The 23338-nt window shown below is 44.8% G+C and overlaps 1 protein-coding gene across 1 annotated transcript in view; it reads left to right on the top strand.

The window, feature by feature from the left end:
* C7 (complement C7) overlaps positions 1–21855 on the top strand; it is a 41596-nt gene extending 19741 nt beyond the window's left edge. Inside the window, exons 15-18 of the mRNA XM_050946923.1 lie at positions 1257–1448; positions 13581–13677; positions 18448–18632; positions 20313–21855. Of these exons, the coding sequence (XP_050802880.1) occupies positions 1257–1448; positions 13581–13677; positions 18448–18632; positions 20313–20500 (662 nt within the window). The 3' untranslated portion in view covers positions 20501–21855. The remainder of the gene's footprint in view (positions 1–1256; positions 1449–13580; positions 13678–18447; positions 18633–20312) is intronic.
* The last annotated feature ends 1483 nt before the right edge of the window (positions 21856–23338 follow it).

The raw sequence follows: 23338 nt of genomic DNA on the forward strand, positions 1-23338 counted from the left end.
CCCTCTGACAAACAGAGGCTAGGGACACCCTTCCTTACCCATCCTGGCTAATATCCATTAACGGACATAACCTCCATGAATTTATCCAGTTCTCTTTTAAACACTGTTATAGTCCTAGTCTTCACAACCTCCTCAGGCAAGGAGTTCCACAAGTTGGCTGTGTGCTATGTGAAGAAGAACGCATTGAGACTCTGAAGCTTTGCTTGCCTACCTGGCCCTGCCCAACTTGGAGTGGATGGTGAATTCATTTCTGAGACACTCACATTTGGTGATCAACTTAGTCCTGAGCCTATGACCAAGAATTACCATTATTAGCTGATATACTTAAAAAATCTCTGTGTATAATAATGCCACAACTTACTTGGGGTCCTATGGGCAGCTCCTGGCTATAGCTAAGTTCTCCAGTAGCTGTTTTGACATCATGATGAATCCAAAACTCAGCCACTGAACTCTGTGGGACCTATAAAGAAATGTTTATAAGTTTATGTCTGCAATATTCTCTTCTCACTTCCCGCCCTGTTGCCCACCATGATTAGATCCTTCTTATTTTTGATTTGTGGGTCACCTATTAAAATAGTATATCAGATAGATTGATATCTTTCTAGATGGAAAGCAGCTTGGTCTAGATCCAGATCCCATCTTCCTCCTACCATCCATGCCAGCCTTAATGTCCACTTAATGGCCTCCCATTCCTATCTTTTTGCCTTCTTCTATGACATGCCTGGCGTTACCCTCACAATTGCAGGGTCAGGCCACTACCCTTTCCTCATTTCAATCACTGATGAAGACTCACTTCTTTTGTATTGTCCACAAACATTAGCCCAGGCAGTCAGTTGCCTTCTCTACAAAAATAAACTTTAACATCTTCTTCTGGGTCTCTCAGTGTGTCTTTATTGGGCCTTGTCTATACTGGGATGTCAGACACTGGTGTAAATGCATCAGTTCAAGCCCTTAATAGAAGTTTATACCAGTGCAGTTTATCCTGGGAGATCCCAGTGCAGACTATATTCCCAGCCCGCAGGGTTTACGTTGTCTTTGTCTCTGGTACAGCCCCAAGCACACAGCAAATGTTTAACGAATAGGTTATATTCTGTAGTAACGCAATTAGTGTCTTTCTAGAGGAATAAGAGCTGAGTTTTCATACAGTTTGCTCTAAACATGGGCAATAGACAAATAATTTAAGACAGGACAAGAAATGTGTGACCACTTTCTGAACAAGTTACAGTGTCACCATTTCTTTTGCTTTCATTCCTTAGAAACAGCTTGTGTCTTACCTGTTCTGGCGGAGGATATGAGGGGAGAGCCATGGAAACCTTCATATGAGATTGGAGAGAAGGTGACTCTGTCCTGTCCAGATGGCATGCACTTGGAAGGGTCATCTCTCATTCTGTGTGAACCCAGCCTCAAGTGGTCTCCTGATATGAAGGATATCAAGTGCAAGAGAAGAGGTAAGCCACTGCACTAATTGAGTCTGAATGAAATCCTAGCAGTGATTAGAGAGGCAGTGCTTCCTAATGGAGGATGCATTGAACTAAGGTGTAGGAGATCTGGGATCTCTGTCCCTGGCCTCTTGGGTGACTTTGGGCAAGTCACTTCCCTGTCTGTGCCTTAGTTTCCCCATATGTAAAATGGGTTAGCTCCTTTGTGAGGCACTTTGAGATCTACTGATGAGAAGAGATATCTAAGACCTAGACATTATATATTTATTATTCCCTAAGTGTGCCACAGTTACTCATGTCATAAAAATGTGCTGCACCCTTGCCCATGCTGATGAAGTTGATGCTGCTGTGATGTTCACCTCAGGTGTCCTAAGACTATCTCTCTTCGTGGCTCCTTTTGCAACGTATCCCATAAGCACCAACTTTCTAATATGCCAGGAGGTTCTCTCTTTGGTTCCGCCCTGCCCCTGCCCCCACTCCACTCCTTCTCCCAATACTCCACCCCCCACTCTGCCTCTTCCTGCCCCCTACCTCCAGCACACCCCGCCCTCAGTTCTCCCCCTCCGCACCTCCTTCACACAATGGAACAGCTGATCTGTGGTAGGTGGGAGGTGCTGGGAAGGGGTCTGCTGGTGGGTGCTCAGCACCCAACTTTTTTTTTCCATGAATGCTCCAGCCCTGGAGCACTCATGGAGTCGGTGCCTATGATGTAGCCCCTTCACATATCATTCCCCTGCAGGCTGTGGCAGCTGCCAACATTTTAACAAGGAGTTCCCTCCGATATTTCCCATCTCAGCTGGCTATGTGGGTGACATCCCCCTCCCACTGCATCCATCTTTCCACCTGACCCCTCTCAGCCCACCATGGTAACTGCATCACAAAGCAGTTCTTCTGTGTGTCCCCCCTACCTGGCAGCTGTTCCTCACAACAGGGCACACTATGGTCTGAGGTTGTGGGGTGGATGGTCAGGTGGGCAGCAGGTCTCCTCCAATGGCAAGGCTGGATGGTCCATTAGGAAAAGGGTCCCTTTTGGCACTTGAGGCAGGCAGGCCTCCCCGGCTGCTGGCAGTCTCCCCCTAGCTGGTGATGAATTGGGGTCCTCTGTTTGTTGGGGACAGGAGTTGAGGTAGGGAGTGGGGCTCCAGGCTTCCTCTCAGTAGTGGCTCCTCAAGCTCCAGGAGGAGGCTGGGCATACAGGCACTGGCAGGGTGGAGGCAGGATACAACAGCTGCAGGACTCCCACTTAGCACAGCAGCACCTTAGCTACTGTTCATCTACCCCTTCCACTGAAGCAGCCAGTTGAGGGCAGGTACTGCACAGGGTTTTCCCCACGTACTCTTAGGAGTGCTGGTAGGAGATGTAGAAGGGCAGTTTCCTTGGACCAGTTGCCATGGCCCGAGCGAGTAGCTGGCCACTCAAGTCAGGCCTTTAGGGAAATGACACTGGCTTTAGCATTTTGGGGCAAGGTTGATAAATACTTGTTTGCACTCACTGTTGAGGGGGTTGCTACTCTTTCTGGGTAGGATTGTACCACTTCTGGTGAGAGGGATGGGAGGACATTCCAGAACAGAGCCTCTTCCTCTGGGGTCTGGTTAATAGTCTCATGACCACATGAAATATATCCTAAGATCCATACAGGAAACCTCTGTCATCCATGCCACCTCAGGACTGATTCCATCTATCTGTTCCCAGTTCTATATGCTGTCTCTTAGCTCTCCACTGTCTCTTCTCACTAAGGTCTAGGTGACTTTTTCCTCTGAGAACTGGTGCTCACAAATTCTTCCCATAGTTTACAGGAAATCCCTTCCCAGACATTAGCTTGGAGAGGGCTAACAGCCACTGCTTTTCCCCTGCAGCTTGTCTAGTGGTAAGTTTCCTAAACACTTCCAGGTCCCTCTTTACAGTGAGAGCCAGGACCTATCGTATCCTGCTTCCCCTCCCTAGCAGGCTTTGCCGTTGCCTACAGTTATGTGATCTGGGAGGAAATCAGGCACAGGTGAGAGCTGGACTTGGGTCAATCACCTAGTCACACCCACTACCCCAAACCACTTCCTGTTCTCCACTAGCACACCTCCATGAACCGGGCCAACCTAAGGATTTGAGAAGGGATAGCAAAATCACTTCCTGGAGTACACTCCGAAGATAACTACCTTTTATTGCTGAAATGTAGCCCAGCTGGTTTTCCTTTCAACCCTAGCAATTTGTTTCACCAGTTTACATTGCTTTATGTTTTCAAGCCCTATGCAAGGACAATGGCTGAATACTCTTACAAAAAATGAAAACTGTGATTCTCCTTTATGGTTTTCAAAGGCCAACTATGTTAACAAAGGGCTCACAGGGTCCCCTCCAGCTCATTAGTAAGCTACAGCTTTAAATCACAATCTAGCCTTATGCATCCAGAAACGTGACAAGCCTGGAATTACAGCTGAACTGGTGAGAAGAGCATAGAGGATCAAGACAATAATATAACATTTTAAACAAAAGAAGGTACATAGAGACACAAATTAGAAAAAGCTGATGTACTAGATCAAACACTTACATCAAAAAAGGAAGAATGGGAATCACTGTAATTTTGCATGACATAGCACATAACTGGGTTTTCTGAGACAGGGTGGGATAAGAACAATCAGATAACTAAGTTTCCTAGCTATAAACTATAGAGTAAAAACAGGACTGGTTGACCTGCTGATCCCAGGATTTTTTTTGGGGGGGAGGGGTGCATGTGTATAATTTTCTCATCTACATTCAGTCAGGACTAGGCTTAGTGTTTATATTAAACTTTCACTACAGTTCTCGCTCTCCCCTTTTTGTTATTCCCCCCATCCCTATCTTTGACAGTGTGTCTATTCTTATCTATTTTGCTAAAGTAAGTCTAAAATTGTAAAAAGATTTCTTTTTAAAAATGCAGTTCTGGTCAGTGATATGTGGCAAATTGCCAGTACTGTTATGCTGGGTCTCACGCTCTCTCTTCTTTGGGGAAGGCTCAGGGCACCATTGCTTGCCTCTGAATCAGTATTTTAATTACCCCACTAGTGTCCTTGAGGAGGAGAGTGGAGAGAGAGGGACCTGGGCCAACCCTCTTCTCCAGGTCCCAACCCAGGGGCCCTGAGGTTTGTGGTGAACCACTTGAACTAGCAGTTCCTTCTCCTGGGCTACTTCCCTCTCCTGCCCTTCAGCTTGTGAAGGAGCTTCTAGCCCTCCTTCTACATAAGCCAGTTGCCCCTTACCTAGGACTTTTTTGGATTTCTCAGCACTCCTCCAAACTTTCCTTGTAGTCTCTCTTCAAAACTGTTCTCTGTTCCCACTCCCACACCATCTGGTGGAAGCAGGGGGTTTTTATCACATGACTGACTGCTGGTGCTCTAATTGGCGTCAGGTGCTCTAGTTAATCTACAGCAAACCTTCCTCCCCTTGCAGGGAATAAGGCTCCCTGCTAACACTCTCCTGCTGCCTTCTGGCCATGCTGTATCACAGATATTACACGATCCAATACACAAACTAGGTTAAACCTCTCATAGAAAACAGTTTTGTAGGGCTTTAGTGAAGTCTGACTATTGCTAGCTGAAGAAATCTCAGGAGGGATTTTAGTTCAGTAAGGATCTTTTTCACTTTTAAGTTTTGAATATAATGCAGCAGGCCAAAGCGGAATACAGAAGTATATTATACAGCAGGCCAAAGCACAGAGCACAGAGCACAGTCCAAACACAATCCACAGACAGAGATGCTGGAACATTTTGTATAGTAGGGGTGCTGAGAACCGTTGAATCAAACTGTAAGGCCTATATATGATTGTAATAACCTTAGTCCCAGATTTGGACCTTAGCGTCCAAAATATGGGGGTTAGGATGAAAACCTCCAAGCTTAGTTACCAGCTTGGACCTGGTACCTGCTGCCACCACCCAAAAAATTAGAGTGTTTTGGGGCACTCTGGTCCCCCTGAAAAACCTTCCCTGGGACCCCAAGACCCAAATCCCTTGAGTCTCACAACAAAGGGAAATAATCCTTTTTCCCTTCCCCCCTCCAGGTACTCCTGGAGAGATACACAGACACAAGCTCTGTGAATCCAAACAGAGTGACTCCCCCTCTCTGTTCCCAGTCCTGGAACAAAAAGTACTTTCCTCTTCACCCAGAGGGAATGCAAAATCAGGCTAGCCACTTCAACACACACAGATCTCCCCTGATTTCTTCCTCCCACCAATTCCCTGGTGAGTACAGACTCAATTTCCCTGCAGTAAAGAAAAACTCCAACAGGTCTTAAAAGAAAGCTTTATATAAAAAGAAAGAAAAAATACAAATAGTCTCTCTGTATTAAGATGACACAATACAGGGCAATTTCTTAAAAGAATATTGAATAAACAGCCTTATTCAAAAAGAATACAAATCAAAGCACTCCAGCACTTATATTCATGCAAATACCAAAGAAAAGAAACCATATAACTTACTATCTGATCTCTTTGTCCTTACACTTAGAAACAGAAGACTAGAAGGTAGAAACTGCTTCTCCAAAGCTCAGAGAAAAGCAGGCAGACGACAAAAGACTCAGACACTCAATTCCCTCCACCCAAAGTTGAAAAAATCCGGTTTTCTGATTGGTCCTCTGGTCAGGTGCTTCAGGTGAAAGAGACATTAACCCTTAGCTATCTGTTTATGACACGCCCCCCAAATTGCAGACAGTGGGGAAGCTCACTGGCGGCGATTTCCTTCTAGAACTTTAAAATAAACAGATTACTACAACACATGCACCTTTACATATACTACTAAGTATATAACTAACAGACTTTTACATTTTAAGAACACTTTTTAACTACTGAATTTTGGGAAACTGTCACGGGAGAGTGCATTAGCAACTTTATTAGAAGCTTCTGTGATGTGTTGAATTTCAAAATCAAAATCTTGGAGAGCTAAACTCCAACGAAGAAGTTTCTTGTTGTTCCCCTTGGCAGTATGAAGCCACTTTAGTGCAGCATGGTCAGTTTGTAGTTGGAACCGCCGTTCCCAAACATATGGGCGTAGCTTTTCCAGGGCGTACACAATGGCATAGCATTCCTTTTCACTGACTGACCAGTGACTTTCCCTCTCAGACAGTTTCTTGCTGAGAAACACGACAGGATGGAAGTTGTGATCTGTTGCTTCCTGCATGAGCACTGCTCCTATACCACGCTCAGATGCATCCGTGGTTACTAGGAATGGCTTGTCAAAGTCTGGGGCCCTGAGCACAGGGTCAGACATGAGCGTTGCCTTAAGTTGGGTAAAGGCCTTTTGACACTCATCAGTCCACTTAACTGCATTTGGCTGGGTCTTTTTGGTCAGGTTGGTTAGTGGGGCAGCGATTTGGCTGTAGTGTGGTACAAATCGCCTGTAGTATCCGGCCAAGCCTAAGAAGGATTGGACCTGCTTTTTGGACCGTGGGACAGGCCACTTTTGGATAGCATCCACCTTGGCCTGTAGGGGGTTTATGGTTCCTCGACCCACCTGGTGCCCCAGGTAAGTCACTCTGTTTTGGCCTATTTGACACTTTTTGGCCTTAACAGTTAGTCCTGCCTGCCTGATGCGCTCAAAGACCTTTTCCAGGTGTAGTAGGTGTTCGGGCCAGGAGTCTGAAAAAATGGCCACATCATTGAGGTAGGCAACTGCAAATTCTCCCAGTCCAGCTAGTAGACCATCTACCAGCCTCTGGAAGGTGGCGGGTGCATTTCGAAGGCCGAAAGGAAGGACATTGAATTCATACACCCCCGCATGGGTGATGAATGCTGACCTCTCCTTGGCAGGTTTATCAAGCGGTACTTGCCAGTACCCCTTGGTTAAGTCTATTGTAGAGATGAACTGGGCACGTCCCAACTTTTCCAATAGCTCATCGGTACGTGGCATTGGATAGTTGTCCGGACGAGTTACAGCATTTAGCTTACGGTAGTCCACGCAAAAGCGTATTTCCCCATCTGGTTTGGGTACCAGAACCACTGGAGATGCCCATGCACTGGTAGATGGGCGGATTATACCCATCTGTAGCATGTTCTGGATCTTCCGTTCTATAGCAGCTTGGGCATGAGGAGACACTCGGTAGGGTGGGGTTCTGATTGGGTGAGCATTACCTGTATCAATGGAGTGGTATGCCCGTTCAGTCCGTCCTGGGGTGGCTGAGAACAATGGGGCGAAGCTAGTGCACAGCTCCTTGATTTGTTGCCGCTGCAGACGTTCCAGGGTGGTTGAGAGGTTCACCTCTTCCACGCCACCGTCTTTTTTCCCGTCATAGTAGACACCGTCAGGCCACTTAGCATCATCTCCCTGGACTGTAAACTGACAAACCTGTAAGTCTCTGGAATAGAAAGGCTTGAGAGAATTAACATGGTACACTTTAGGCTTTAGTGAGGAATTGGGAAATGCTATGAGGTAGTTTACAGCTCCCAGGCGCTTTTGGACCGTGAATGGCCCTTCCCATGATGCTTCCATCTTATGGGCCTGTTGCGCCTTCAAGACCATAACCTGGTCTCCTACCTTGAAGGACCGATCTCTGGCATGTCTGTCATACCAGGCCTTTTGCTCTTCTTGAGCATCCTTTAGGTTCTCTTTAGCAAGGGCTAAAGAGTGTTGGAGGGTGCTTTGTAGGTTGCTTACAAAGTTCAGAATGTTAGTTCCTGGAGAAGGCGTAAACCCCTCCCATTGCTGCTTCACCAACTGTAATGGCCCCTTAACCTCGTGACCATACACAAGTTCAAATGGTGAAAACCCTAAACTGGGATGTGGTACAGCCCTGTAGGCAAACAGCAACTGCTGCAACACTAGGTCCCAATTATTGGAGAATTTGTTGATGAATTTTCGTATCATGGCCCCCAAAGTTCCATTGAACCTTTCCACCAGGCCATTGGTTTGATGGTGGTATGGGGTGGCAACCAAGTGATTCACCCCATGAGTTTCCCACAGTTTTTCCATGGTCCCTGCCAGGAAATTAGACCCTGAATCTGTAAGGATGTCAGAGGGCCAACCTACCCTGGCAAAGATGTCTGTTAGGGCCAGGCACACAGTGTTAGCCCTGGTGTTGCCTAGAGCTACTGCTTCTGGCCATCGGGTAGCAAAGTCCACTAAAGTCAGTACGTACTGCTTTCCTCTGGGCGTCTTTTTTGGGAAAGGGCCCAGAATATTTACAGCTACTCGCTGAAATGGGACCTTAATTATGGGGAGTGGCTGGAGAGGGGCCTTGACCAGGTCTTGAGGCTTTCCCACTCTTTGGCATACCTCACAAGACCGGACATACTTGGCAACGTTCTTGCCCATCCCCTCCCAGTGGAAGGACTTCCCCAACCGGTCCTTGGTTCTGTTCACCCCAGCATGGCCACTGGGATGATCATGGGCTAAGCTTAAGAGCTTCCCCCGGTACTTCGTTGGAACCACCAACTGTTTTTGCGGCTGCCATTCTTCCCGGTGTCCACCAGAAAGAATTTCCTTGTATAAAAGTCCTTGGTCTATAACAAACCGGGATCGATTAGAAGAGCTGAGAGGCGGTGGGGTGCTCCGTGCCGCCGCCCAAGCTTTCTGAAGGCTGTCATCCGCTTCCTGCTCAGTCTGGAACTGTTCCCTTGAGGCTGGGGTCACCAGTTCTTCCTCAGACTGTGGACTTGGGCTTGGTCCCTCTGGAAGCAATGTAGGTGATGGGGTTGTTTCCGTTGCTGGTGAACCGCTCTCCGCTGGTGCACCTGAGGGTATTTCAGGCTCTGGCTGAGCCTTTTGGGTATGGCTGCCTGTTGCTTCTGCCAGTTGTGGCTCGCTGGCGCCCACTGGCGTTGAGTTTGAAGATGGGGTTGCAATGGCTGGTGCTGGTTGCTGTTCTAGTTCCGGGCCTGGGACTGGAGGTGCTGTGGCTGTTTCAGTGGTTGGCATGGAATCCGGGTCCACTACCTCTGTCTGGGTCTCTGGTAACACAGACGGGGCCTCTGTGGACGGCTCAGGAACAGGAATGGGTCTGGAAGCTTGCCTGGTTTGGCTACGTGTAACCATTCCCACTCTCTTGGCCCGCCTCACCTGGTTGGCCAAGTCTTCCCCCAGTAGCATGGGGATAGGATAATTGTCATAGACTGTAAAAGTCCACATTCCTGACCAGCCTTTGTACTGGACAGGCAGTTGAGCTGTAGGCAAGTCTACAGCTTGTGACATGAAGGGGTAAATTGTAACTTTGGCCTTTGGGTTGATGAATTTGGGGTCAACGAAGGATTGGTGGATAGCTGACACTTGTGCCCCCGTGTCTCTCCACGCAGTAACCTTTTTTCCACCCACTCTTAAATTTTCCCTTCGCTCCAAGGGTATTTGAGAGGCATCCGGGCCTGGGGATCTTTGGTGTGATTGTGGTGTAATGAATTGCACTCGCATGGTGTTCTTGGGACACTTGGCCTTGATATGTCCCAGTTCATTACACTTAAAGCATCTTCCATCTGATGGGTCACTGGGCCGAGGTGAGTTACTGGAGACTGGTGAGGTTGAAGGGTAGGGTATCTGTGGCTTTACTTGGGTGGTATGTGGGGTCTTTGGCTGTCCTCGGTTGTAGGGTTTATGGTCTGTGTGCCCCCTGGGGTAATCGTTCCCCTTGACAGTAGCTTTTTTGCTTTCTGCCAGTTCCATCCATTTGGCTCCAATCTCCCCCGCCTCAGCGATATCTTTGGGATTTCCATCTTGTATGTACCGTGTGATGTCTTCAGGAACACCATCCAAGAACTGCTCCATTTGTATGAGGAGGTTCAGTTCTTCCAAGGTTTGAATGTTGTTTCCTGTTATCCAGGCCTCATAGTTTTTTGCAATGTAGTAGGCGTGTTTTGGAAATGACACCTCGGGTTTCCACTTTTGGGTTCTGAAGCGCCGACGGGCATGATCTGGGGTTATCCCCATTCGGTATCTGGCCTTGGTTTGAAAAAGTTTATAGTCATTCATTTGCAGCTTAGGCATTTCAGCTGCCACCTCTGCTAAAGGTCCACTGAGCTGTGACCTCAATTCTACCATGTACTGGTCTTCGGGAATGCTGTACCCAAGACAGGCTCTTTCAAAATTTTCCAAGAAGGCCTCGGTGTCATCCCCTGCCTTGTAGGTGGGAAATTTCCTGTGCTGTGGAGCAATAATGGGCGCCGGGTTGTTAGGGTTGGCTGGCACATGCAGCCCAGCTTTTGCCAACTCCAGTTCATGTTTTCTCTGTTTTTCCTTCTCTTCATTCTCTTTTTGTTGTTTTTCCATTTCTTTTTGTTGTTTTTTCCATTTCTCGGCGGTGGGCCACCTCTTCTTCTTCTAGTTTTCTTTTGTGTGCTGCCTCTTGGGCTGCCTGTTCTCTTTGGAAGGCTGCCAGTTTGATGCTTTCTTCCTTTTCTTTCAGCTCCAGTTGTCGCCTGTGTTCAGCTTCTTTGAATTGCTCTTCGGCATCAATTTTTGCCTTAGAAGTCATGGTTCCTGTTTTCTTGTGTTGGGGTGCCCTCCGGTGTTTATCTTCTGAACTGCAGGCTCTGTTGCCTCCTGAAGTCTGCCTAGCAACAGTGTTTTTTTCCTTTTCTCTCTCTAGCTAATGTTCAATGAAGGGAAACCAGAAAAACCACTTTATTTGCATGCATATAAGTGCTGGTACTTGCCTCCTAATGGGAGGGCTATTGCATGACAAAAGACCCTCAACAGTCTCTTAATGGCTTCTCGCTTAACATGCAAGCCACAAACTGCCAGAGAGAGCAGAAAAAAAAAATTCTCTCTGGTTCCCTTTTAAAACCAACTGTTTCTCTCTGCTAAAAAGCCCTTAGCAGAGAAAAGAAAAATATAATATTCCTATTGGCTTCTGGATTCTGTCTATATCCCACCTCTGCCACCATGTAATAACCTTAGTCCCAGATTTGGACCTTAGCGTCCAAAATATGGGGGTTAGGATGAAAACCTCCAAGCTTAGTTACCAGCTTGGACCTGGTACCTGCTGCCACCACCCAAAAAATTAGAGTGTTTTGGGGCACTCTGGTCCCCCTGAAAAACCTTCCCTGGGACCCCAAGACCCAAATCCCTTGAGTCTCACAACAAAGGGAAATAATCCTTTTTCCCTTCCCCCCTCCAGGTACTCCTGGAGAGATACACAGACACAAGCTCTGTGAATCCAAACAGAGTGACTCCCCCTCTCTGTTCCCAGTCCTGGAACAAAAAGTACTTTCCTCTTCACCCAGAGGGAATGCAAAATCAGGCTAGCCACTTCAACACACACAGATCTCCCCTGATTTCTTCCTCCCACCAATTCCCTGGTGAGTACAGACTCAATTTCCCTGCAGTAAAGAAAAACTCCAACAGGTCTTAAAAGAAAGCTTTATATAAAAAGAAAGAAAAAATACAAATAGTCTCTCTGTATTAAGATGACACAATACAGGGCAATTTCTTAAAAGAATATTGAATAAACAGCCTTATTCAAAAAGAATACAAATCAAAGCACTCCAGCACTTATATTCATGCAAATACCAAAGAAAAGAAACCATATAACTTACTATCTGATCTCTTTGTCCTTACACTTAGAAACAGAAGACTAGAAGGTAGAAACTGCTTCTCCAAAGCTCAGAGAAAAGCAGGCAGACGACAAAAGACTCAGACACTCAATTCCCTCCACCCAAAGTTGAAAAAATCCGGTTTTCTGATTGGTCCTCTGGTCAGGTGCTTCAGGTGAAAGAGACATTAACCCTTAGCTATCTGTTTATGACACTTTGTATAGTAGGGGTGCTGAGAACCGTTGAATCAAACTGTAAGGCCTATATATGATGGAAACCACTTCAATCCAGGGGGTACAGCAGCACCCTCAGCACCCGTGTTCCAGCACCTATGTCCATAGAGTTCTACAAGATCCACTCTTGCCTTTATTTTAAGTCTTTTTGCATATAGGATCGCATACTGGTATTCGTAGTTTCCAGTGGCTGCAACCTCCACATCTGAATATTTCTAACTAGAGCAGGAGTCGGCAACCTTTCAGAAGTGGTGTGCTGAGTCTTCATTTGTTCACTCTAATCAGGGGCGGCTCCAGGCACCAGCACCCCGGGCACTCTGCCGGTCGCCGCGAGGGCGGCAGGTAGGCTGTCTTTGGCGGCATGCTTGGGGAGGGTCTGCTGGTCCTGCGCTTCCTGCACTGCATGCTGCTGCTCTGGTCTCCGTCACCCTCCCCACATCCAGCCCAGTATTGTGTCCTGCCATACTTGGGGTGGCAAAATGCCTAGAGCCGCCCCTGACTCTAATTTAAGGTTTCACGTGCCAGTAATACATTTTATCGTTTTTAGAAGGTCTCTTTCTATAAGTCTATAATATAGAACTAAACTATTGTTGTATGTGAAGTAAATAAGGTTTTTAAAATGTTTAAGAAGCTTCTTTTAAAATTAAATTACAATGCAAAGCCCCCCGGACCGGTGGCCAGGACCTGGGCAATGTGGGTGCCACTGAAAATCAGTTTGCGTGAAGCCTTTGGCACACATGCCATAGGTTGCCCGCCCCTGAACTAGAGATTTGAAGTCTCAACTTCCACCATTCACATCAGAAGAGCTTTTACTCTGAAACCTAGTGTAGATGAAATGTAGCAAAGATGTCAACATTGCTAACTGTTATTCAATACAGCAGAAATAGATAGTTACTGTAAAATGGGAAATGGAATTTCAGACTGTAGACAGCACTTGTATATTATTATTATTCTTTGTTATCTGTATTATCACCATGAGTCCATTGTGCTAGGCACTGTACAAACAAAGGACAAAAAGACAGTCCCTGCCCAGAAGAGCAGGCACTAAGTGTAAGACAAAAGATCGATAAAGACAGACTGCTGGGGGAGGAAAAGGAAACAATGAAACAATATTGATCAGCATGATGGGCTGTGGTCTCAGTATCCCACAATCATATATAGTACCCCCGTCTGTCCCCCGTATGACTCTGGGCCCAGAGCTAAAGCAGCATTCAGCAATTGCACTAGCTACAGAGTTTATTACATTTTTAAAAATTCTATTGATTCCATCTACACAGTAGATAATTTTTATTACAAGCAGGCTGTAATTTTATGGCATAGTATAATAATCCAGTACCTTTTAAATGCAACCAGGGGGATAATTCCACGGTCGCCATTTAATAGCCTTAATTTTTCTGATCTGTAATAGTTTTGTTTGTGTTCTTTCACTTCAGTACCCAGCATGAAACCAGAACTGATAGAACCTAAATGTCAGCCATGGGAGAAAGCGCAACAGTCAAAATGTGTATGTAAAATGCCCTATGAGTGTGGGTAAGTTCAGCCTGACATTGACAATAACTTTCTCACTTTATTCAAGACGAATTAAATTTCTCAGGATTTCAGTTCATGACAGATTAGACAGCTTTACTTATACCAGGGAAAGTCATTGTGCTGTGTTTACATTACCGCTCGATCAATCCCCTGTTCTTCACTTACCTGTCAGTGGGAATTAGCAGTGATAGAACTTAGGTAAACGGCTGAAGGTAAAAGGATAATTTCAGCTCCACTTGATCTGTGAAATGGGGGATGCAGGGAAGATAAAATGCTATTCTGGATATTTAGAAGATCAAGGAGGAGTAAGAGACTCATCCCCCTGGGATATAAATTCTCCAAGTAATAAGCATGTGCAATAAAGCAGGTATTTTCCGAGAGACTGCAGAGCTAGAAGAGATGCAATAATCTGATCTCCCATTTACACAGCAATTTGCAGAGACCAGTCTGTGGCACCAGCAGAGTGCTCAAGGTCACCCTTTTGCACCTCATAATGTGAAGTCTGGCTTGAGTTTATCATCGTTCATTTATTTGGTGCTTTGAGTCTCCGGGACACTTTACTAATGGGACAAATGGTGCTGTGGTTTGGGTTTGCCTTTATTGTGCTTGAAATCAAATGGCTCAACCACTGATTTATTTATTTATTTATTTTGAGGAAATAGAAGAATGTCTGGGACCTACCAGGCAGTAAAAGTTGAATTTTCAAAATTGCTCTGCACCCACAGTCAGAGTGAGACTTTCATAATAGCTGAGCACTTTGGGTGTGAGCTCTTGAAATCTGGCCATCTCCGTCACAGTGAAGCTAATTAATTATTCTAGAGTAGGCCTCTGTGGTGTAGCTAGGAGTGGAAATTTGGGTGAGCCCTGACCTTCCAGTGGGCGGGCAATGACAGACTGCACAAGTTCAGCTTCTCCCCTGATGCCATGCCCTCTTCCTAGCCTTGGTGCCCCTAGACACAGGGCTTCACCTGCTGAGCTGGGCATGTGCATGGGCCCACGACCCCACCCCCATGCTCCAGTGTGGATAGCTGCTGGGGTAAAAGAGGTTCCCCCCTTCAGGCTGAAATTCTTCACATTCCTTAGGGCAGAGGGGAGATAATAGAAACTGGTCCGCCACTTCAGTTGAGCAGAGTCTGAAGGCTACTCCCCCACCTCCCCAACAGGGTACCCAGCAAGGGAAACTGGTTCCCTGAGCCTGACCATCTTGGGAAGAGAGAAAGTTTATCCAGAGCGGGGAGGGAAAACTGGGGCAGGGGAGGGGCTGGACAGGGAGGGCAGAGGCTAAGGGCCAGAGTTGGGGGGAAAGGGCAGGACACGGGGGGCACAGGACATGGGTCAGGTGGCAGAACTTGGAGGCATAGCAGAGCCTGGAGCTGGGGGCACAGGGATGGGACTGGGGCATAGGAGGGATGAGAGTGTGGGAGGGGGCAGGAGGAATCTGGGGGCCCACCTTTCCCCACCTCCTCCAGCCAGCCTTTACCACTCAGCAGGGATCAGAGGACAAGGCTGCCCAGGGCACACAGGCTGAGGGGCACACCCATGGGATGAAGGGGGGGGCCTCACCAGGGCTCAAGCTCTGCGTGCCCCTGCTGACCCCAGCTCGGTGTCTGTCCGCCTGCCTGACCATGTCCCTCTGTCCTGCTGGTGCTGCTGTGTGTCTGTGCTTCTTGCACTGCATGCTGCTGCTCCGGTCTCCGGCGCCCTGTCCACGCCCAGCCCAGTCATGCATCTAGCCGGGCTTCACTTTGCTCCAGCCCCAGTGCTAGCCTCACACAGATCTGCCTCCATGAGGCACACTCCCCGTTTGGAATAACTCACCCTCTCCCAGCCATGGATTCAGGTGCTCCAGCCCTGCCTGTGCTCCGTCCTGGATTTCAGATGCCCTAGTGATGCTCTGGGTCGCTGTGGTAGATTTAGATGAGCCTGGATGCTAAGTGGCTATGCTCCTGGTAGACCTCATTAACAAGAGCTCTGCCTAACTGATGGGCTGAGGAGAATTAAGAGGGTAACTAGGCCATTTGGCAGATGATACAAAAGACACAGGAAGGAAGTGAGAAGAGATATCCTGTATCTCTAGGACTGTAGGTTTAAGGCTATATAGACCGCATCTGGAGTTTTATGAGCACAAAGTCTCTGAGTCATTTGTGGGCTTGAACAGAGGCAGGAATGAACTGGCCGTCCCATAGGAAAGTACAGTACCTATCTATAAAAAGAGGAATAAGGACTACCCAGGGAATTATAGACCAATCAGTTAAACATTGATATCTGGAAAGATAATATAGCAAATAATCAAACAATTTGTAAATACCTAGAAGATAATAAAGTGATTGTTAAAAAAATCAACATAGCTTTGTCAAGAACAAGTCAAAGCAGACTAATGTAATTTCCTTCTTTGACAGGTTAACAAGCCTTGTGGCTAGGGGGGAAGTGGTAGATGTGAAATACCTCGACTTTAGTAAGGCTTTTGATAGAATTTCAGATGACCTTCTCATGAGAAAACTAGGGAAATATAGCCTAGACAAACCTACAATAAAGGTGGGTATACAGCTGGCTGGAAAATTGTACTCAGAGCAGTTATCAATGGTTCACAGCCAAGCTGGAAGGGCGTATCAAGGGGGGTCTCACAGGGATCTGTCCTGGGTCCAGAGCTATTCAATATCTTAATAAAGGATTTGGATAATGGCATAGAGAGTAGACTTATAAATTTTGGGGATGATATCAAGGTTGGAGGGATTGCAAGTGCTTTGGAAGATAGAATAATAATTCAAAATGATCTTGACAAACTGAAGAAATGATCTGAAATAAGTGGGATGAAATTCAATAAAGACAAATGCAAAGTACTACAGGTAAGAAGGAATTATTAGTAGCATAAATACAAAATGGGGACTGTCTAGGAAAGATTACTGCAGAAAAGGAGCTGAGGGTTATAGTGGATCATAAACTCAGAATGAGTCAGCAATGTAATACTGCTGCAAAAATAGTGAACACCATTCTGGAATTAGCAGGAGTGTTGTAAGTAAGACACGAGAAGTAATTCTTCCATTCTAGTCAGCACTGATACAGCTTTAACTGGAGTATTGTGTCCAGTTCTGGGCACCACTCTTCAAGAAAGATGTGGACTGATTGGAGAAAGACCAGAGGAGATCAGCAAAAATGATAAAAGCAAAAGGCAAAAATGATATAAAACATTACCTACAAGGAAAGACTGAAAAATTTGGTTGGTTTGATTTGGAGAAGAGAATTGTGAGTGTGGGCTGTGATAACAGTTTTCAAGTACATAAAAGTTTGTTATAAAGAGGAGGAAGATAAATTGCTCTTCTTATCCACTGAGGTAGGACTAGAAGTAATGAGCTTAAATTGCACCATGGGATATTCAGGTTAGACATTAGGAAAAACTTCCTAACTGCTAGGGTAGCCCTGGAACAAATTACATAGGTAGGTTTTAGGATCTCTGTCATTGCAGGTTTTTTAGAACAGGTTAGACAAACACTTGTCAGGGATAGTTGAAATAATACTTATTCCTGCCTCAGTGCAGGGGACTGGACTAGATGACCTATCGAGGTCCCTTCCAGTTCTATATTTCTATGATTCTCTTTCCTTTTATAAGTTTTTATTTTCTCACCTTTGTTTCATTTAATGTTCCTTGTTCTTCTGTTAGAGGACAGGAAGAACAGAAGTTCCCAATCTACTTTCCCTAGACCATTCTTTATTCTGTAGACTTTTAACATATCACCTCTTATTCATCTCCTTGCTACAGTGAACAATCCCAGTCTTTTCAATCACTCTTCCTATGAGAGTTTCTTCTTTATCCCTAATCATACTTGTCACTCTTCTCTGAACCCTCTTCAAACTCTGCAAACTCCTTTTCGAAATGGGGTGACCAGCATTGCGCATTGTATTCTAGTTGAAGGTGTACCTAGTTGTTCTAGTTGAAGGTGATTTATACAACGGGAATATATTATTCTCCATATTATCTTTCCTTATGTGTCTTAATATTCTGTCTCCAGGTATCAAGGAGGCTCTAAATTATGCCTGGCTGCAGCAGTTCCCAAAGGGCTATTTTGCAGCAAGGGGATTGCTGGAGTGCAGCATGTTCCAGCCACATCCCTTCCCCTGGTATATCCCTGCCCTGGGGGAATCCCTCACCAGCTGGTTCAATCAGCTTTTCACTTGCTTTGGATTGTTGAAGCATTACAAAGCTGGCAGATCAGTGAGTTGGGAGCTTCCTCTTAGTCTTTTCTTTTCAGCTAAATTAAACAGCCTCATATACACATTTTTGTAAGTATTGTAAAAATCAGGTGTTGAAATTTGTTATTTTCAGACAAATAAAGCAATACAGTAAGTCTACTATGCATTTTTAAAATAGCAAATGGTAGAAGCAACTGAGTTTAGCTGTCAGGAGGATGTGGATCACAGTGATGTCTAAAACTGATATTTAGGCACTTAAATCTGGAGTTTAGGTGTCTAAATACCTTGGTGGATCTGGGCCTAAAGGCTAAAGCATGCTCCCATTGAAATCACTGGCAAAATTCACAGAGACTTCAAAAGGCGGATAAAGGTCTTAAGTTAGGCACAGCATACGTGTGATGGAGGGAGAGAGAGAGCCTAATTCTGATCTCACTTACCTGCATGTAAGCCATGAGTAACTTAACCAAAGTCATTGGGGATGCACCGATGTACGTGAGATCAGGATAGGACACGTTTTCCCCCTTTTAAGAGGTACCAAGATAAAGGAGAAGTAAATGATGCAATTTATGCTTTTCTTTTCAGACCGTCCCTGGATGTCTGTGCCATAGATGAGAGAAGCAAGAGAAACACAGCCTTAACTGTGTGTAAGATGTACGCTCTTGAGTGTATGGGCAGAAAATACTCTTTGACCAGCGAGGAAAACTGCAAAATGCCTGCTGCTGCAGCAAAAGCTTGTGGCTCATGTTATTTGTGGGAAACATGTGATGGTAAGAGAGTCCTCACATTTAATGTGGATGAATTTGGAGAAACTGCCTGTGAATAAAAGAAAACCTTTATCCGCTTTCACATTAGCCATGACTCTGCTCCTGGCTTGATGTGCCTCCATTTACCCATCTGTAAAATAGATATAATTCCTGCCTACCTTCCAGAGGTGTTCGGAACGTAGGAATTGCCCTCCTGAATCAGAGCTGAGGCCCATCTAGTCCCGTGCCCTGTTTCTGACAGTGACCAGATGTTTCTATGCTGGAAAAAAGCCTGTAGGAAATAATTGTGGAATACTAGGGAAAGTTTCTTGCTAACTCCCATTAGTTAGAGATTGGAGCATGAAATTTGATATCCCTTCTAGAACCTTTGGGGTGAAATCTTGGCTGCACTGAAGTAAATGGCAAAACTCTCATTGACTTCAATGAGGCCATGATTTCACCCCTCGTGTGTGTTATTCAATCCTTGCTCATCTTAACTCTGGATGTTGTCACTATCCATGCCAATGTCCGATCCTTTTCTGAATCCCACTGAGCGCTTGCCCTCAATGTTATCTTGTGGCAATGAATCCAGTGGCTAATTACACATTGTGTGGAAAAAGTATTTCCTTTGCTGCCTTTCAGTTTCATTGAACATCCCCTTGTTCCTTCATTGTGAGAAAAGGTGAAGTGAAGTGCCTGGTTTATGCTCTCGTACATACCTATATATGATACTCTCTTTTCTAAAGTTAACAGTCCCAATCTTTTCAATTTGTCATCAAATAGAAGTTCTTCCAGGCCCCTAATTATTCTGATCACTGGTCTTTTAATCTCCTCTATTTCTGTTATATCTCTTTTGACCTAGAGTGACCAGAATTAGTGTTTGTAAAGTGCATTGAGGTCCCCACATACACATCAGTTGTTATATTTCTTACAATAAAACTCCATCAAACCCATAGTTTTATATCTTGTCTGGTGGGTTCATGCAATGATCCTTAGCAAACATTGTTTTGAAAATAGCAAACAACAATAAAAATGGGTAAAGAGTTAAAATAGAAAAGGAAGAAATTAGGCAAAGATTAAACAAATATACAGTCAAAATAACTAAGCCTTAAACAAGGACAACTGTGGACTAAGGTTAAAAATAAAAACACAAATGGAAGAGAAATCTCATACCCCTTATTCTTTGCATGTTGTTATTTAGGCCCTGATCCTGTGAATGCTTATGCACGTGCATACATTTAATTATGTGAGCAGATCCATTGACATCAGTGAGATTACTTTTTAGTAAAATTATACATCTATGTAGAGTTTGCAGGATCAGGGCCTTAACTTGTTACTCTCTGGACCAGGGACGTGTCATCTTATACGTCCACCAGATAAATAATAAATCATGCTAGTATTGTTTTCAAGCAGTAATTTCAAATGGATAGGAGAGAGCTGTGCTCTCAGCCATCCTCAGCAAGCACTGCTCAGACTAGCAGCAGCCCCAATACACGCTTACGACTCCTGTTACAATAGAACTGCTGTTTGAATCTGCTTTTAGTTTTTCCCACTGAACCTAAATATTGATTAACATCTGACCAGGAGCAGGAGCTCCTACAAATTCCTCAGTTACTGGGACAATTTCTGATGGTAGGACAGTTATGGGGCTGTTTTTCTTTCAGTGGTTGAGATACTAATATTGGGGTATGTGTGTTTTTTAAGCTCAAACCAACACATGTGTGTGCCGAGAAGCTGGGCAATGCGACGAGGGAGGAATAAGCATTTGCGTTGACGTGAATGGGAAAGTCGCCAGAAGGACAATGACTGAATGTGAGGCTGGTCTCCTCAAGTGCCGGGGGGAGAATGTCACCCCTGTGAGCATGAGACCCTGTGATGTACCGAGTAAATAAGATATTTTATGGTTCATTTTGCTTCTTGCCATAGGATATGTCAAAATGTCAATAGTTGGGCAGGTCATGCTTAAAAGTGCCTTTGAGTTTGTTTTTTCCTTTCTATGTACATAAAACCTTATTCTACCCAACGTAGGGCCTTACATGAAGCCCACTGAAATCCATGAGGGTCTTTTCATTAGCCTCAGTGGGCTTTGAATCAGGGCCCTTAGCCTTTACTCGGCTTGAACGGTCCCACTGAAGCTAAAATAAGGGCTATTGGTCTAGGCCTGTGGCTTGGAATTGGCAAGTCTGCTTTATATTTCCCTCTGGGTTAAAAATGTTCCAAAATTGGCCTTGATCCTGCATCTTATTTCCTGCAGGCGCATGGAACAACTTGTAGACTCAGTCTAAATCTGCAAATACCAAGGTGCTATTTATAGAGTGATTGATTTAAGTATCTAAAACATGTAAATTAATTTGAAAAAACAAACAACCCACCCCAAAATGCACACATACACTGATTGGACTGGATAGCTTCCATGTGTAGAAACCAGGGAAAAGAATGGCCCATTAATGCAATAAGAGATATGATTATTCCCTTTTAATGAAGTAACTTTATTACCATTTTGCCTTATTCAATTAAGCACACTGCATGCACAGCAGTGTACCTGTCACTGAGCCTGAAGCATTTATAAGTCAAAGCAATATGTACTGATAATGAAGACAGCTTAAAATAATGAAAAGAATTAATATACTGTAGCTTCTGGTACACCAATTCCGCTTAATACAAATATAACCATATATTTCACATTATCCTAACTTTCACTGAGAGCTAAACTTTCAAACATAGGCAGCTAAGTTGAACTTGCTAAAATGCATTTGTATATTTGCAAAATAGGAATTTACATGTGGAAAAGTATCTAGCAAAATCTGTTTTCAAAGGAAAATTTTCTCAAGGTGGGTTGCTTTGGGGAGGCGTCTTCTAATAGAAATCGAGAAAAATTACACTCAGTCTCCTTGGAGATACTTTGGGGCAATTTCTTAAGGAGGACGGCTGTCCAATAAAGGGGGTGTCTTGTGCACCGCAGCTTGTGAACCTAAACTCTGCAAACAGGCAACATGCACCTACCTGTTTTATGGATGAAATGGCATGTTTGCAGGTACACACACGTTGCAAGTACAATTTAGGTGCCTGTGTTTGAAATCCTCCCCCCTTTTTTTTGTCTTCGTAGTTACTCTTAGATCAAAACAAGGATATGGGCTGGGGGCTGAGTAGCAGGATGGATGATAAAATAAGCTGGATGAAATTGTGAAACTTGTACACTTTTAAAGAAATGGATTTATATTTATCATTAAATGCCTATCAAACATAAGGGGTTCCATTGTTTCTCCTTATAATGACTATTGACTTACTTGTATGTGTGGTTGACCTGCGTAAACCCTACCTCAGCTTGAAAAGCTCCATTCTGTGGTAGTACTGGAAATGAGAATTCTGAAGTCCTCCTCTGGCGCTTATTTGCATATTAGGCCTCTCAATATTTTGCCAGCTCACATATTTTCACAGAAGTGCCCTAGTTTCAGAAGCAAACTTAAAGCTCTGGACGTGCTTGTTTGTGCAGTGAGGTTTCTTTCCCCTGGAACGATTCTCCTACATTTATCATTTGACCCTTGGCCACCCTGGTTCACCACTAAAGCTGTTCTTATACAAGATCTTATTTTGTTGGCTAGCAATGTGTTGGCAAGTTTCCACATCCCAATCATAAAAGGCCAGATTCAGCAGCCCTCAATCAGGCTGAGTATTGCTTACTCACATGAGCCATCTCTTTAAATTAGTAATCTGACCTGTTTGAGTTTGAACCACATTTAACAACCATGTTCTAGCCTTTAACTGGATGAAATTCTATGGTCTGTGTTATGCAGAAGATCAGTCTCATGGTCCCTTCTGGCTGTAAAATCTATGAATCTGATGCTCCAGCCTGACCTGGCCAGTGTGGAACAATAAGGACCTGACTAACTTGCAAATGTCCTGTGTCAGAGCCCAGTGTTATGACACTTTTTTTCTTTCCACACAGGCTCTAAAGCATGACTGTGTCATAATAAGGTATCATAGCATGGTACTGTTTGTAGTGTAAACAAGCCCAAGGAGAATCCCTGGAACAACAAAAAGGCATGTCTAGACAGAACATTTTACTAAGCCAAGGTCAGGGCTTAAATTCAGCTGGAGCTGTCTGGAGCAGAGTTCTGGTAAATATTTTCAAACATTGTCTCCAGCCTGATGCTGTTACGGTTCTGAACCAGGGGCGTCTGCAGCCCACTGGGGCTCCACAAGTCAGTTTCAGAGGATCAGTAGGACCAATCATTGGTCCAAATCAAACCAGCCGCAGACTATGGAAAATTTGCATCCAGATCTAGGCCTTCCTCCTGATGCCATTGAAATCAATGAATAATCTCTCATGGACTGGAGTAGTGCAGGAGCAACTCTCTGGACTTTGCAGCTATGGCTCCTCTCTTACTAAAACCAAACCAGCTAGAGCACTGCTCCTCCTGAATACATTAGGTCCAAGCTTCAAAGCAGATTTTATTATTTTGTCTGAAAGTTTAATTTGGTTGCAGAATGTCTCAGCTGTTCTGTTTAGTAAAGGGCTTTGGGATGCTCTGTCTGCTAAGGTAGGATATGACTCTAAATTTTTGGGTTATGGTTTTTCTGTTATCCATAATAAAAGACTTTAATCAATCAGACTGATTGCCAATCTTCCTAGTTAGAAATCTTGTTTACCAAGTTTTGCCATCGGGGGAGCTTTCCCTGGGAGGACTGGTAAAAATGATAAACCCCAAAACTTTGCCTTTCCCTTGATA

This window comes from Gopherus flavomarginatus, chromosome 3 (assembly GCF_025201925.1).
Source record: "Gopherus flavomarginatus isolate rGopFla2 chromosome 3, rGopFla2.mat.asm, whole genome shotgun sequence".
Lineage (NCBI taxonomy): Eukaryota > Metazoa > Chordata > Testudines > Testudinidae > Gopherus > Gopherus flavomarginatus.